We start from the raw sequence: 13716 nt of genomic DNA on the forward strand, positions 1-13716 counted from the left end.
CAGTACTTCAAAGAGAAATCTGCATTTACATGTTCGTTACAGCATTTTTCATAATAGCCACAATATGAAACACCCCAGTGTCTGCTACTGGATGAATGGACAAAGAAGATGCATATACATACAATGAAATAGTATTTAGCCATGAGAAATAAGGACATCCTGCCTTTGCTACAACATGGGTGAGCCTTGAGGACATTATGTAGGTGAAATCAGTCAGACAAAGACATCACTGCATGACATCACTTACATGGAATCTAAAAAACTGAACTCAGAGAAACAGAGCAGAGTGGTGGCTACTAGGGGATGGGGAGTGGAAGAAATGGAGAGATGTTGGTTCAAGGTTATTTCCACTTATCTAACGTATAGCATAATGATTAATTATAATTAATATACTGTATTAGATCCCTGAAAGTTGCTGAGAGTAGATCTTAAATGTTCTCACCACAAAATAGAAAGGGTAATTATGTGAGGCGATACAGGTATTAGCTAATGCTGTGATGGCAATCATTTTACAATATATACTTGTATCCAATGTACACTTTCAGCTTATACAATGGTACGTGCCAATTACATCTCAATAAAGCTGGAGGGAGCAATAAATAAAGGCCCATGCAAAGGGCAAGGATAGGCCTTCTTTTGGTCTTAAAAGGCTCCTGCTGAGTAGTGCTGAGGAGGGTCAGGGAGGCAGGAGGTGAGACAGGGTGCAGCTCTGCATAGCCCTCCCCTTGTCGGCTGTGATCCAATCACCTGGACTGCTCAGCGAGACGCTACAAACATTTTGGAAAGTGAACCAAGAAACCTCTATTAACAGATGCATAGTCACTGGCCGCAAGCATCACAGTTTGAAAATCCATTCTGCAGAAATAAAGCTGCAGTATATAAGAAGAGACTCATAGGAGGATTATGGAGCACTGTTTGTAGGGGCAAATGGACAAATGAAACCTGGAAGTCACCTGTCCATCAGAGGGAGAAGGGTTGTATTAAGTGTGGCACATTCAGATGGTGGAATATTCCACAGCTAGTAAAGAATTAGTTAAAACTGCCTCCACTTAACCTGGATGAACATCTATACCATATTTTTTAGGTTAAAAGAAAAAACTACTTGCATAGCAATGAGAATGAGTGGTTCTAGTTTTATAATAGTATAAATATATGGGCATTTGCATATATTTATGTGAACATAAAGTATTGAAGGTTATTCATACTACTAAAAGGGTTACTTCAGAACAAGAGACTTGGAAGAGGCAGATTATTAATTTTTTTCTTAAAAGAACTCTGTATTGTGTCACAGGTAAAAATAAGCATGTAGAATTTTATGATTTAAAAAAGTAACAAGCTAAAAAGTAAATCAACTGTGAAGCGTGTCAGAAGTCCAGATTTCTAGACTGTATCTTTTGAATGAGTTTCTGCAAGAATGGGGCCATCACATGTGCATTTGAAAAGAGCTTCACAGGTGATTTCCAAGCCCCTACTGGGTCTGGGAATCTGAGCCTTAGCAACTCCATCTATATAATGGGCTCAAGGAGACCTCTCCCAGGTGTTGTGAGAATTAAGTGACAGGCTGCAGTGGGCACCGACTATATGCAAGTCCTTTCTCCCTAATGACTCCAAGGCTATGGGGGAATTACCACTCTCTCCCAAAAGCCACTTACGATTATCCCAACCAGCACTGGTCTGCCCCTTCTCTGAATGTTAATTTTAGCTTATGTTTTTACCATTTCAAGTGTTACATGTAATTGTTTTATTTGTAATCTGAGATAAGACTACATTCTAGAAGGAACCCACTGCATACTTTCAGATCCACTGATCATGCTCTAAAAACCAACATCTGAGTTGACTAAATGGATTTAATTACTTGGGCTCCTAAGTTCTTCTCCAGACCCCTGTTATCAGGGGATCTTGATCTTATCCCCAGTTGACAATCCTTCACCTACTGGCTTCACCCACCTCTGATCCTTTACTCCGCTTTTCCACTTGGGATGTCCTTTCCATCCCTGCATGCCCAGTCAAACCTGTTGTCTTTTGTTTTTGTTTTTTTTTTAACTAACATTTATTGAGCTCCTACCATGAGCCATGCACCATGCAAGGGGCCTTACAAACAAAGTCTTCAATCTTTGCAACAATCCTGCCAAGTAAGCATTATTTCGTAGATGGGGGAAAGAGAGGCTCAGGAGAGGTTAGGTGACTTGCTCCAGGTCTAGAGGCGTGTTGAAAGAGCTGGGATTTGAACCAGGTGTGTCTTTGGCCCTGGATTTGGGCTCTTTGTAGACCACAGCACTTGATAGGCAGCTCTGCACTGATCAGTAATCAGAGGAAAAGCACCTGTGATTTAGGACTCGGAGTGCCACAGAACCCTCCACTCAGACTCCCCAAGACCATAGAAATGCACTTATCACAACAGCTCCTAGACACAGGAATGTCCCCTCAAAGCATGTGACTCCCCAGACTCCCGGAATATTATAAGCCATTCTCTTTCCTTGTCCTCAGGCTCCTGAGGTAGCCCAGATGTCAGGGCTCCTCTGTCTGCTCCACTCAGACACCAGGTGCCCAATGTGCCTGCCGGCCATTCAGGGGACGCTGGGCCAGCCTGCCTTTTTCTAAGCTGGTGGGGCATAGGCTTGTCTTCTCTCTCCTTCCCTTCTGTCTCCTCCCTTATACAGGGGGAGGGGCTGCAGGGGTGAGGAGGGACGTTGTGTCTAGCCGCCCCCCCCCCCATAGAAGGGCTCTGTCTGTTTCCCTAACTTGGAACACCTCTATGACTACTGATTTGAAAAGCACTGTTTACAGCATCAGGGCTAAAATCTGGCAGAATCCTTGGGCTCCAAGAGAGGGAGGTTTCTACCCAGGGTGCAAGATCACAGCAAAAGCCAATAATATTGTTTGTTGGTACTTGCTCTGTTAAAAAATAAGAACCACCATATTAAGTCCTTTGGTCACCATGCCCAAGAGCTGTTTATCTCTCTGTCCTAGCAGGCACCCTGGGAGTCTGGGTCCTGGTCTAAGAGTTCTGTCCGGTTCTGTCACATCCTGGAATGTGGAGGCCTTGGGTTCTGTCACTGCCTCAATTTGGACATTCCTGGTCTTCCTGAATATCCTGGATAAAGACGCCACAGGTGCCTTTCTGCTGACTCAGAGTTATTTCTGATCCAGCTGTACATGGCGTCCACGTGTTTGAACTCGTCGGGGCTGGAGGGCAGTGGAGGGCAAGAGGAGGACCACGTGTCAGCTTCCTTCCAGAGAGTCACCCCAAAACAGAGGACATCCTTAGGGTTGGACCAGCTCCACAGAACACTCTGAACAAATTCCCATGATGCCAGTCTACTAGGCCAGCAGAAAATGGCTGTCCCCTTCCAGTTCTCCCAGAGAGCAAAGGGTTCAAGTTACTTCACCACCACTAGATATACTGTCACCCATGGGCACCGCTGGTCACCTCTGCTCTATTCAGCAAGTAGAAAGTCATAAGCAGGAGATATTTATAATCCTTCCCTGTAAACCAGAGGCCTCTCCTAGGGCTCCTGTTAACGTACACATATGACCATTACCAGACTCATCTCTCACAGGTAAATTGTTTTCAAGAAAATAGTAAGTTAGGAACCATCTAGTCTTGTGAAATGCTGTAAAGGAGTGGGTGCCTTCTTTCTGCCCAAGGAAAGGATTGTGTGTAGCTTCAAGGCAAGGGTGCACCGGTGTGACCTCCAACAGTCACCTTCAGGACTGGCTCCCTGCAGGATTCCTGGCTCAGTGGGGCAGGAACTCCCAGCTGACACAAAGATGACAAATGGCTCCTCTAGGCTGCAGCAGGGATGAAGACCCAGGGCCTCTAAGCCAGGGGCAAAGTCTGCCTCAGAACCAATCCTCCTCCTGCCTCTGAATACCCAGGACTCCCCATTCCTCATCCCACCTCCCACCCCATGATTTTCTGGACCTTTCTCAGTCACCCCTTTAGGAAAACTGACCTGGCCTCTGGCCCGTTCTCTAAGGATAGGATTTCATCATGAACTGGCAGAGTCCGTGGAGGCAGGTGGCCCTCGTGCCCTTTGCTGAAATGGAGTCTTAGCCCACAGAAGGGTTAACTCTAAAGGCTGGGTGTGGGGGGGAAAGCACCTCTAAGTGCAGAGGCGGACGTGGAGCACCCACACAGCTAATAACACCCAAATATCCTCTGAGAGCCTGCTCACTCAGGAAGCCCCCTTGCCAAGTTCTGGTGGTGGTTGTGTTCTTCTTGGGCGGAGTTAGCAGACCAAGGACACAAGTTCCAAAACGGAAGAGAAGTGGCACTTCTGGAAACAGCACAGCAGCTGACCGAGCATAACCTTGTCACAAGGGCACGAACTGCCCCCTCAAGTGATTGCAGCTGACCCCGTGCGGGGTCGCAGAGCCAGGGCAGTGCTGAGGGAGGGTCTAAAGGGCAGCACTGAGGACAGCCGAGCGAGGGTGGCTTGTTCTGGTGGCACATGTCACTCTCCACACCCACCAGAGCACGGGAAGCCAGAGATGTCATCCACTCAAGGGTCAAAGCCAGGGTTGACCGTAAGCCCCGTGAGCCAACCCAGCATACAAGCAAACAAGCAACACATTTTGCCAGAGACAAAGCACGTTTCGGCCAACTGTGCTGCATTTTTACCTCTGATGGGGGCAAACCAGTTACGTGGCTCGTTATTAATGGATTAGGGATTTCAAAAATGACTCTCTAGCAATAGTATTAGCCAATTTAAATTGGGTCCAGCTGTTGGGTTAATTAGTAATTAGCTCCTTTGGAGGGCCTCAAAAGGTTCATTTTCCCACTTATTTATCCCGAGTCACTTCTTTGCACCTGTTTTTGATGCTGCTGGGGTTGAAAATCAAAAATCACTCCCAGAAACGAATGGATTAGTTGAGGGTTAAGGCCCCAAACGCAGAAACATTCAGATTTTCCATCAAGAAAAATTCCTAAGGCGCCGTCAGAAACAAGCGGACAAGCGAGGTGCCGAGGGCCGCGCCTCACTGCAGAGCTGTCGCAGGGAATGGTCGCCGGCGCCTGTGTGCCGGGAAGAGCGGGCAGGCAGCAAGGCCCACACTCCGACGGCTTCTTCAGGGAGTCGCCACGAATCCCTCGCCCGCGAGCAGTGCCCCTGAGAGCTGTCACCGCGGCACTAGAGGTCCCGGCCCGCAGCCCTCGGCCCACCGCTCACAAGACCCCTCACACTGGCTCTAGCAGCGCCCCCGCTTTGCAGGAAGAAAGTCGGGTTTCATGGGCTCACTGACCTTGGAGCCGGAGTCTCCCACGTCCCGCTGCCCGCAACAGCTGAGGAGTGTAAACCGCCCGGGCCGGCCTTGGCCTTGAAAAGCCTCGGGGCTGGGCGGGGCCGGGGCCCATCTCGGCCAATCCCGACTCCCCGGTCGGACGTCAGGGCGCGCTGGCTCCCACCGCGCTGCCCTTGAAGGCGGGCTTCGCACTGTTTCCCGCTGGGCCCTGGGCTCTCCAGCACCTGCCCTTGCCCCCAAACGTTGCCCTCCCCCATGTCCGGTCCTGGAGGCCGCCGCTCCCAGGGCTCTGCCAGGTTCGGACCCGCAGCCTGGCTGACGGACCGCCCAGCCCCGCAGAGCCCGGCTTCGGCTTCGGGGTGGAAGCGCCGGCAGGGGGGCTGCCGCACCTGTTAAGGGATTGGTTCCCACGTTCCCTCAGCGGCCCCATCCCGCGACAGGGGCGGGGGCAGGCGGCTGGCTCTGGAGAACGACCCCCTCCGCAGCCCTCAGCGGAGGGCTGCGAGGTAGAAGATGGGTAAAGCTCCCCCCTCGCCAGCCGCTAACCGAGCTCTGAGCCAGGGGCCAGAAGAGGTCCTTCCAACTTGCTGTCTGGGGCCCGGGTTCAGGGACAACGACAATCACGTTTCTCTTTTAGATCAAGCCCTCTGAAGTAGACTGCTAGACAATTTCCCTTTCAATCCGCACCAGTTTAATGTATCGCCCAGAAGGCCCTGCAGGCCACATTCCTGCTTAAAAATAGCCCTGCTTGGGACATGTGCCCCCAACCAGAAAGGTTGGCTGTAAATAACAGTGACCCACGAGGACTTGGGCTGCAGCCCTGACATTTCAGAGGGAGCTGCCTGGCTCTCTGGTGACGGTCACGTACCCAGCCTCTACGGCCAGGTTCCTTTCCCTTTTTCTCTCAGGGTCCAACCCGGAGCATGGGGTAGAGCCCAGAAATAACCTCCCACCTAGAGTGGTTCTCTTTCAGAGTTTCTACTTCTTTTAATTATGACCCAAAGCAAAAATAAATGTTACCTTTGCATGGGGTCACTGACTGGGAGAGTGCATGAGGGGACCTTCTGGGGTCTGGGAAGTTTCCTGATTTGGGGGCATGCATGTGTGAAAATGCCTCAAGCTGTGCACATAGCATGCAAGTGCCTTACTTTGTAATGGTCCTACCTCAGTTAATATATATGCTATCATTTTGACCTAGCTTACACCGAATCGAAATTTTTACAAAACCATACTTACCCTTTCTACATATGATATATTCAGATATTTTCTAGGCTCTTCTGTGTTATTTCATTACAACATTTGCAGATTGAGACCAACCAAACTGACTGCATGATCTTCTAGAGAGTCAGGGTTCCCAGTTTGCATGTTCTATCATAATGGACCATGGTCTCTCCAGCCCCTGGGGGCCTCCTCCAGCAGAACGGGCAGGAAGCTGGAGGTCTCTGGGGTGACGAGCCTCTCCGTAGGCTGGGCTCTGCGGGTTGGGGTTAGGAGTGAGGGGGGAAGGGGCAGTTGAGGCTTATTTCCTCCAAAATAGCTCTTTTGTGGGCACACTCTTTCTAGTCATTTCAGACACCAGTTGAAATAAATCTAGTGACCCTGAAGGAACCCAGATCCCAGGCCCAGAAAATGATGTGTTGATGAGCATGGAGAGGTAGAGTTTAAAGAATGGCAGTTACAATGAGAAACTCCTCTTTTTCTTTTTTCCCCAATTCCTTTCTAATGGACATTTAGTCCTCCCCACTTCCCAAGACCCCCCTCTTACCTCAAGCCCTCATCTCTTACAGGGTCATTTTACAGAAGTTAGTAAGGTCAGAAAAGAAGTGGGCACATTACTGAGAAAATGGGGTGCTGCTTTCCTTTGGGGGACCTGGCCATCGTGAAGCTTATGACAGGGGTGGGTAACAAGTGACTCAACATATTCCACAGTTCCAAAAATCCTTCAAACACGATCCCTGTTGTATGCCATTTATCCCTTTCTCATCGCTGCCAACTCCCTTCAAAGTTCGGGGGCTCTCTCCACACCTAGTAGCCAGTGTGGCCACGTGGCTGGCTCTTGCCACACGGACAGGAACAGAAGTGAGGCGTGCAACTGCCTTATCACTTGCTTTAGAGGAAATCTGTCCTGGGCTTACTCTCTTTCCCACTCCTGAGTCCAGCTGGAGTCTGGATGTGGTGGCAGGCAAGGGCAGTGCTGTGTGGGGTGGCCAGCTCATTAAATGAGAAGAACCTGGGTTCCTGAATCCCTACCAGCCTCATTGCTCATTTCAGAATTGGAAAGGGAAGCCAAGGAAATAGGAGACACCTAAATTCTTCCTTCCCTCAGTTCTCACTTGTGTGCAACAGCTGCATCATGCTCTCTTCAGCTCGGAATGTTAGCACGACCTCATCTACTTGACTAAAGTTAGAGTATTTTTATATACATTATTCCACATAGCCATTGCAGTAATTCTAAGGACAGATTCGCGTCTTATTTCATAGGTGAGGAACTTGGCCTCAGACGGCTCAGTAGCCCATCCGAGGTCGGAGTGATGGCCTGGCCAGGTCCCCTATGCACTCAGCCTGGTCATGAGTGTTGAGTTACCATTAGATGAAGGGAGCTGTTTGGGCAGTAATGAGTTCTGTGTGCCTAGGGGTGTTCAAAGGTGGTCAGACGTGGGCTGGGGATGTCACAGGAAAGATTCAAGCACTGGAAAGACAGTGGGGCTTGATGGCCCTTGATATTTTTTCTGAGGTTCCCCCGAATTCTCTGACATTTTAGTGCCTGCAACATAGGCTTCTTCCAAACTTTATTTTCTCCTGAACTTTAGAAGTAAATGAATATATCTGAGGAAGCCCATTGCTACAAAGAAGACGAGGTAGAAAAATGCAAAAAAGAATCAATGAAGAGACTAATGAGATTTTCGAGAACCAAGAAAGGCAAAATTTAATTTGCATATAGGTATAAACCACACCCCACCTGGCACGTGCTAGGCCATGGCACAAACCCTCTGTCAGAGTCACAAATGTCAGCAGACTTGCAAAGTTACTGGACACAAACATTATACTTCTCAAAGTAACACACAGGTCTGTCCATCACACACACACACACACACACACACACACACACACAACAAAGAAATACATTTAAATAATTCTCTGCCAAAGAGAGATGAGGATGGTAATCACGCTACCTCACATTTGGACAGCACTTTACAGTTTACAACCTAACTCATTTTGTCCTGAAGACAGCCCTGTGAGGTAGGCAGCACAGGAATCAAGATTAGTTCCATTTTGCAGATGAGGGAACGGGCTCAAGGAGGCTTTAGCACTGGCCTCAGGTTTCCCAGCTCACAGATGGACATCCGGGCCTCGGGCTCAGGGCCAGGGCACCTCGGCTGGCTCTTCCACAACTGCCTTTCTAGGGAAAAAACGAAATGGACTGTGCAAAAGACAGTGGTTCAACATCCAGGAGAACTCTTCTTTTTCTTGGGCAGATGAGATCAAGTACAATCAACACTAACGTTAATCTCAGGCTGTGTGGTGGCCAAGATGAATAATTTTCTCAGTCATCCCTGTGTTTATACCTACAACCAAATGGTTGTTTTCTACTCCAGCTCTGCCCTGTCTTGATTTTAAGTCACTCACAGCCATGGGAAAAAAATGATGCTGTGATTAGATTTCATTGACTCAAGTCTTATTATCAGGATTCACATAGCGGCATCTGTAATCAAGTCATTATCTACACTTACAATCGGCTGTCTTACTGAAATGAAAATGAACTACGTTCATGTATTCCTTCTGGCTGTGGACATTAGCCTGGCTCTATTCTTTAGCCATATATAATATATAATTTATTCTACCATGTAATATATATCCCATATATAGTATATCCTATTTCAATAGCAGTAAAAATGATAAAACTTCACAGGTTGGATTAAAAAAAATCTTTAAAGCAAAGAGAAAGATTTTTTTCAGGGGGAATAAAATCAAACTTTGCAAAGAAAAGCTAAATAAAATCCTTTATTTTAAAATAAAAGTTATTCTGGAGGGGGGAATAACCCCTCTATTGCATTACTTTTTTAGTTAAGAATTTAAAAAGTGGCCCAGTCATTGTCGACCCAAGGTTTTGTCTTGTATAGTGAGAGAAGAGCTGGTAACCCATCATCATATACTCCAAATGGGAATGTGACAGTTTTTTCTCTTCTAAGTTATTCAGTATCTATGAGTTTCATTTGTTTTTAAGCAGTACTTTAAGATGTATGAAATTTAACAAACATTAATGGGGGCTTTGTGGGAGAGCCACTTGAAATATTGCAACTGTAGTTTAAAATTCTCTCTTTAAATTCCTTCAGAGAAACACTAAGGAAAAGTGACAACACTCCACTTCATGCCTAAACCTGTCACATAATATGTTGGCTTAAGTAAGAGATTTGTCCCTGCAGCAAAACTGGATGTTAATAACCAAAGGCATCCCCTAAAAGTCCCAAGATAATTTCATGGACAGTACAAAATGTGGGCATTCATCTGAAAGCATGAAATTGGCTTTTACTTCTGATTTTCTAGGTTAATTTTGCAATAATACAAGTGTTTGCTATTTGGTTGTTAGGGGCTGGCCTGCTTTCTGCTCTTAGAAGTGGGTCTCATATAATGGAATAAGGGCAGACACAGCTGGGAGTGCACACCCCAACAATAAATACAAACTTGAAAGGCAGAAGAGGATGGGTGCTTTAACAATCAGAAGCACTGCAAATTGCTCTTGGCGATTTTAAATGTGACCAAATTGAGTTTTTTAAAAATGCACATTCTTATCCCAGATGGTCCAGAAGTGGTGCAGATCATCAAAAGGAGCTCCCGTGGAGGTAGAGTTCTCTCTTTTTGCAGTTCCAGCAAGGTTTCAGACTCTAGTAAGCAGGAAGGGCATGTAACTTAAGAAAACTCTAAGGGTCACCATAGCAACTAACGGTGCCGTACCCGACCACTGGGGGGCGCTTCCAACATTTTGCAGGAAATAGGCGACACAGCTTTGTCACTAAGTTGAGGAAACCCTGTCTCTCCAGAAGGGGAGGAGCATTTGGAAATTCCTCTCTCTCTCATTTTTCTTTAGTAAGAAGGGCTTTAGTGCCTCTGGGAACATTTGGGTCAGAGAAATAAGGGTCCACACACCGAATGACCTCTTCCCCTCTGGAAGACTTTGCAGACTTCAAAGCAGAGCGCATGGACCTGTCCACATTTGTTTTGCCTGAAACTACTATGTGTGTGGTCCTGTCACTGATTTTTCCTGGTTTTAGTCCACCTTCCAAGACTATGTTTTTGAGCCAAAAAAGTTAAGCTTTATTTTCCTTTTCTTCGGCAAGACCTTGAGGTGCTTGGTGAAGTTGACATATATTAGTTCAAACCCTCAGTATGTGAACACTGAGAAATAAATTGCAAGTTATGCATCGTTAGGATCCAAACAACCCATGCTTCTTATCATGCATTAAAATGCATCAACCTCTTACTCGAAACTAAAGAGAACAAACAAGCAACTTCTTAAAAAAAGAAAAAGAAAGCATTCATAAGTAACCCTCCTTGGGTTTAGTGCTACACTGTTGGCTAATATGACCTATTGAAAATAGTTTTGGAATGGTCTTAAAATATTATAAATATTTTCTTTTACTTACTTGGTATTTCACTATATAGTTATGTACAGAGATGGCCCTTACCATGCAGGAAAAATGTACATTCTCCACCTCTATGGTATATTATCAACGCAAGTGCTTCCACTGGGCCTTATGAGCCAGCAAGCTGAATTTATTAGTCAGCCGTTAGTTCTAACAAGATAATTAAAGTGCAAAGAAGGAGGGAAAACAGCTAGACAGATCAATTTTTTTCAATGTCAGCATCAATATACTTCATGCCTCTAGGAGAAATCATCAGGCGCAATAGGCTCAGGTAACAATAACTCTGTATTTTTCCTCTTTCTTCTTTTAAAACAGAGCTCTCCCTGAGAAGAGAAGAGGGAGGTAAACATGAGTTAGCCCTATTTCTTCAACAACCATCAATCCTGGGAAAAGTAAGGTCACTTCCCCAGCACAGGGTAGCAGGCCTAACCCTGCATTTAGTCTTCGGAGAGAGGAGCTGTTGAGTGGTTGGTCCCATCTCCCATACACGTAGAATATTTGCACTCATAAATATCCCAATATTTAAAAACAAAGATGACCGGGGAAGAACTGTCTACCAACAGCACACAAACGTGTGGGTTTTAAAAAGAAAATCCCATTAAACAACGTTTTAAAAAATACAACCAGTATTCATAGTGAGCGTAAAAATGGTTTGTGTAAATCAGAAAAAAAATCCCACATTCCTGTGGGGAGAGTGGAGGAGAAGGAGCCCAGCAAGGTGCAGAGATGACTTTTAAGTATGTCTGGTCACTCAGCCTAAAACCCCGTGGCCCTTTGTGGCCTTCCGTCCCATTCCACAGTTCCGTGGGTGAGGTGTGCGGGCACCTCTCTGCAAACTCTGCACCTGCGTCTTTGAGGGCACTGGCTTCTCAGGCCCCACAGCCTCAGGGAGAAGCCCCTACCCCACCTGAAGACAGCCCCTGGCTGGAATCCCCTGGGGCAAAGCCTACTGAGTGTTTACTTTTAAAAAAGTTACATTCACGTGGCTGTCATCGTGTCTTTCTTGCCCTGTTGCCCAAAGACCAAAAAAGCAGTTTCAGAACATGCCATTCCTCCAGCGTAAATAGTTAGAATGCACTAAAAACCATGCACATGCTGTAGACTGAAATTGCTCATGTGGTGGCCCATCCCTACAGAGGAAGCCTCGGCTTTTCTGGAAGCTTGTAATACAGAAAATATGACAGAGGCAGTTATAAACCCTAAGAGAAGACTAGTAGATGTACCCAGGCCAGTGCAGTGCCAGACAAACAGCTCAGGCCTTTTCTACTCTCCTCGTCCGCGAGTTCTAACAGAGCACGGGCAGGCTTTGAAATCGACCTTCTTACCTGCTTCCTTAAAATGGCTACCTGCACCTCCTCTATGACCTTCCCTTATGAAAAACACACCATCAGCTCTACCAAGGATCAATGTTTTCGCCTTCCCACCCCAAGTCTGAAAGCATCTGTCTTTGACCCCTAACAGCTGGGCTTCCCTGGCTGGAGACAGAATTCCAGGTCCGTTCCATCTTCTTTGGTTCACGGAGGAGACTGGCTTTGGCTCCGTCCCCCGTCCTCTCGGCACTGTGGGAAGCATGGCATGCACTGTTCTATCCGTCCCGCTTTCCATGAGAATCCTACAGACTCAGGGGCGAAGCCGGACCTTCAAGCAGGGAGCCGAGGTTCAATTTTTAGTGACAGTTCATACAGCGTATCTTCATCTATGATGAGGGCTTTGTCAAGCAGGTACTGAGTGACCTGGAGGAACAGGGAAATGCTAGGTTTGGGTTCCTGCAGAACACGAGTATGCACACTTTCTGAACAGAATCAGGCACAATTCAACATTTTCTCTTGAACATTTGAAAATGTTGTATCATGGTTTAAAAATCATTAATATATTCTCACTGTAAAAAAAAAGGAAGAAAGAAGGAGGGAGGGAGGGAGGGAGGGAGGAAGGAAGGAAGGAAAAGGAAGGAAGGAAAAGAAAAAGAGAAAGAAAGAAAAAGAAAGAAAGAAAGAAAGAAAGAAAGAAAGAAAGAAAGAAAGAAAGAGAAAGAAAGAAAGTAAAAGAAAGAAAGAAAGAAAGAAAGAAAGAAAGAAAGAAAGAAAGAAAGAAAAAGAGAATCACACATTTCCAGTCCTCTCCCGGCTCCTCACCCCAGGCACTTCCCTGAAGAGACACCACTGTTATCATCCAGAGTGTTCTGGCTTTCTAGATATTACGTGTTCTTATAGAAATCTTTTCTTCCCTTATAATCCTCAGATACACCTTATTCTGCTTTCGTCTCTTCAGTGTAAGTCAGTGAGAGCTCCCCATGTCAGTCCCTAGAATGTGAACTGCTGTACAGCATTAATGTGATCTATCAGAGTTTATTTAACAATCTCTTATTGATGGGCACTTAGTTGCTGTCAATATTTCACTATTACACAAAGTGACAGTGAAATCCTTATTAGCATGTTTGTTAATTAGTGCTCACATGGGAATGTTCCTTTGGGGTGGACCCTAGAAGTGAAATGAAAGGAAATGACACTAAAATAAACATGTTGGGGCCTGGAGTATTTCTGTGGAAATACTGCTTTAATTTTATTGAGATACAATTTATATAAGAAAAATTAAGAGTTGGATTAGTTTTAGCATATATATCACAGCTTCAGGACCATTTCCCTACCCCAGGAAGTTCCCTCATTCAGCTTCCCTGTCAGTCTGCTCCCAGGAGCGGCCACTGCTATGGTTTCTAGTACCAAGCATTCGTTTTGTCTACTGGAGAATTTGATGGAAGTTGAAGCATACAGCACGCACTTGTGTGTCTAGTTTCTTTCACTCAGCATAATGTTTTGAAGTTCTTCCATATTGT

At 46.1% G+C, this 13716-nt stretch overlaps 2 protein-coding genes across 5 annotated transcripts in view; both read right to left on the reverse strand.

Moving 5' to 3' along the window:
- Positions 1-5389, reverse strand: part of CKMT2 (creatine kinase, mitochondrial 2) — a 31075-nt gene extending 25686 nt beyond the window's left edge. The window contains exon 1 of one of the 2 annotated variants that reach the window (XM_036067194.2): positions 5245-5389. In XM_036067194.2, the coding sequence (XP_035923087.1) occupies positions 5245-5356 (112 nt within the window). In that variant the 5' untranslated portion in view covers positions 5357-5389. The remainder of the gene's footprint in view (positions 1-5244) is intronic. The other variant, XM_078067108.1, reaches the window with a different exon arrangement.
- Positions 5390-8139: 2750 nt separating this feature from the next.
- RASGRF2 (Ras protein specific guanine nucleotide releasing factor 2) overlaps positions 8140-13716 on the reverse strand; it is a 233432-nt gene continuing 227855 nt past the window's right edge. For all 3 annotated transcript variants that reach the window (XM_036067434.2, XM_036067409.2, XM_036067419.2), the window contains one exon: positions 8140-12619. In XM_036067434.2, coding sequence (XP_035923327.1) covers positions 12527-12619 — 93 coding nt within the window. In that variant the 3' untranslated portion in view covers positions 8140-12526. The remainder of the gene's footprint in view (positions 12620-13716) is intronic.

The sequence above is a fragment of the Halichoerus grypus genome, chromosome 2 (assembly GCF_964656455.1).
Source record: "Halichoerus grypus chromosome 2, mHalGry1.hap1.1, whole genome shotgun sequence".
Taxonomy (NCBI): domain Eukaryota; kingdom Metazoa; phylum Chordata; class Mammalia; order Carnivora; family Phocidae; genus Halichoerus; species Halichoerus grypus.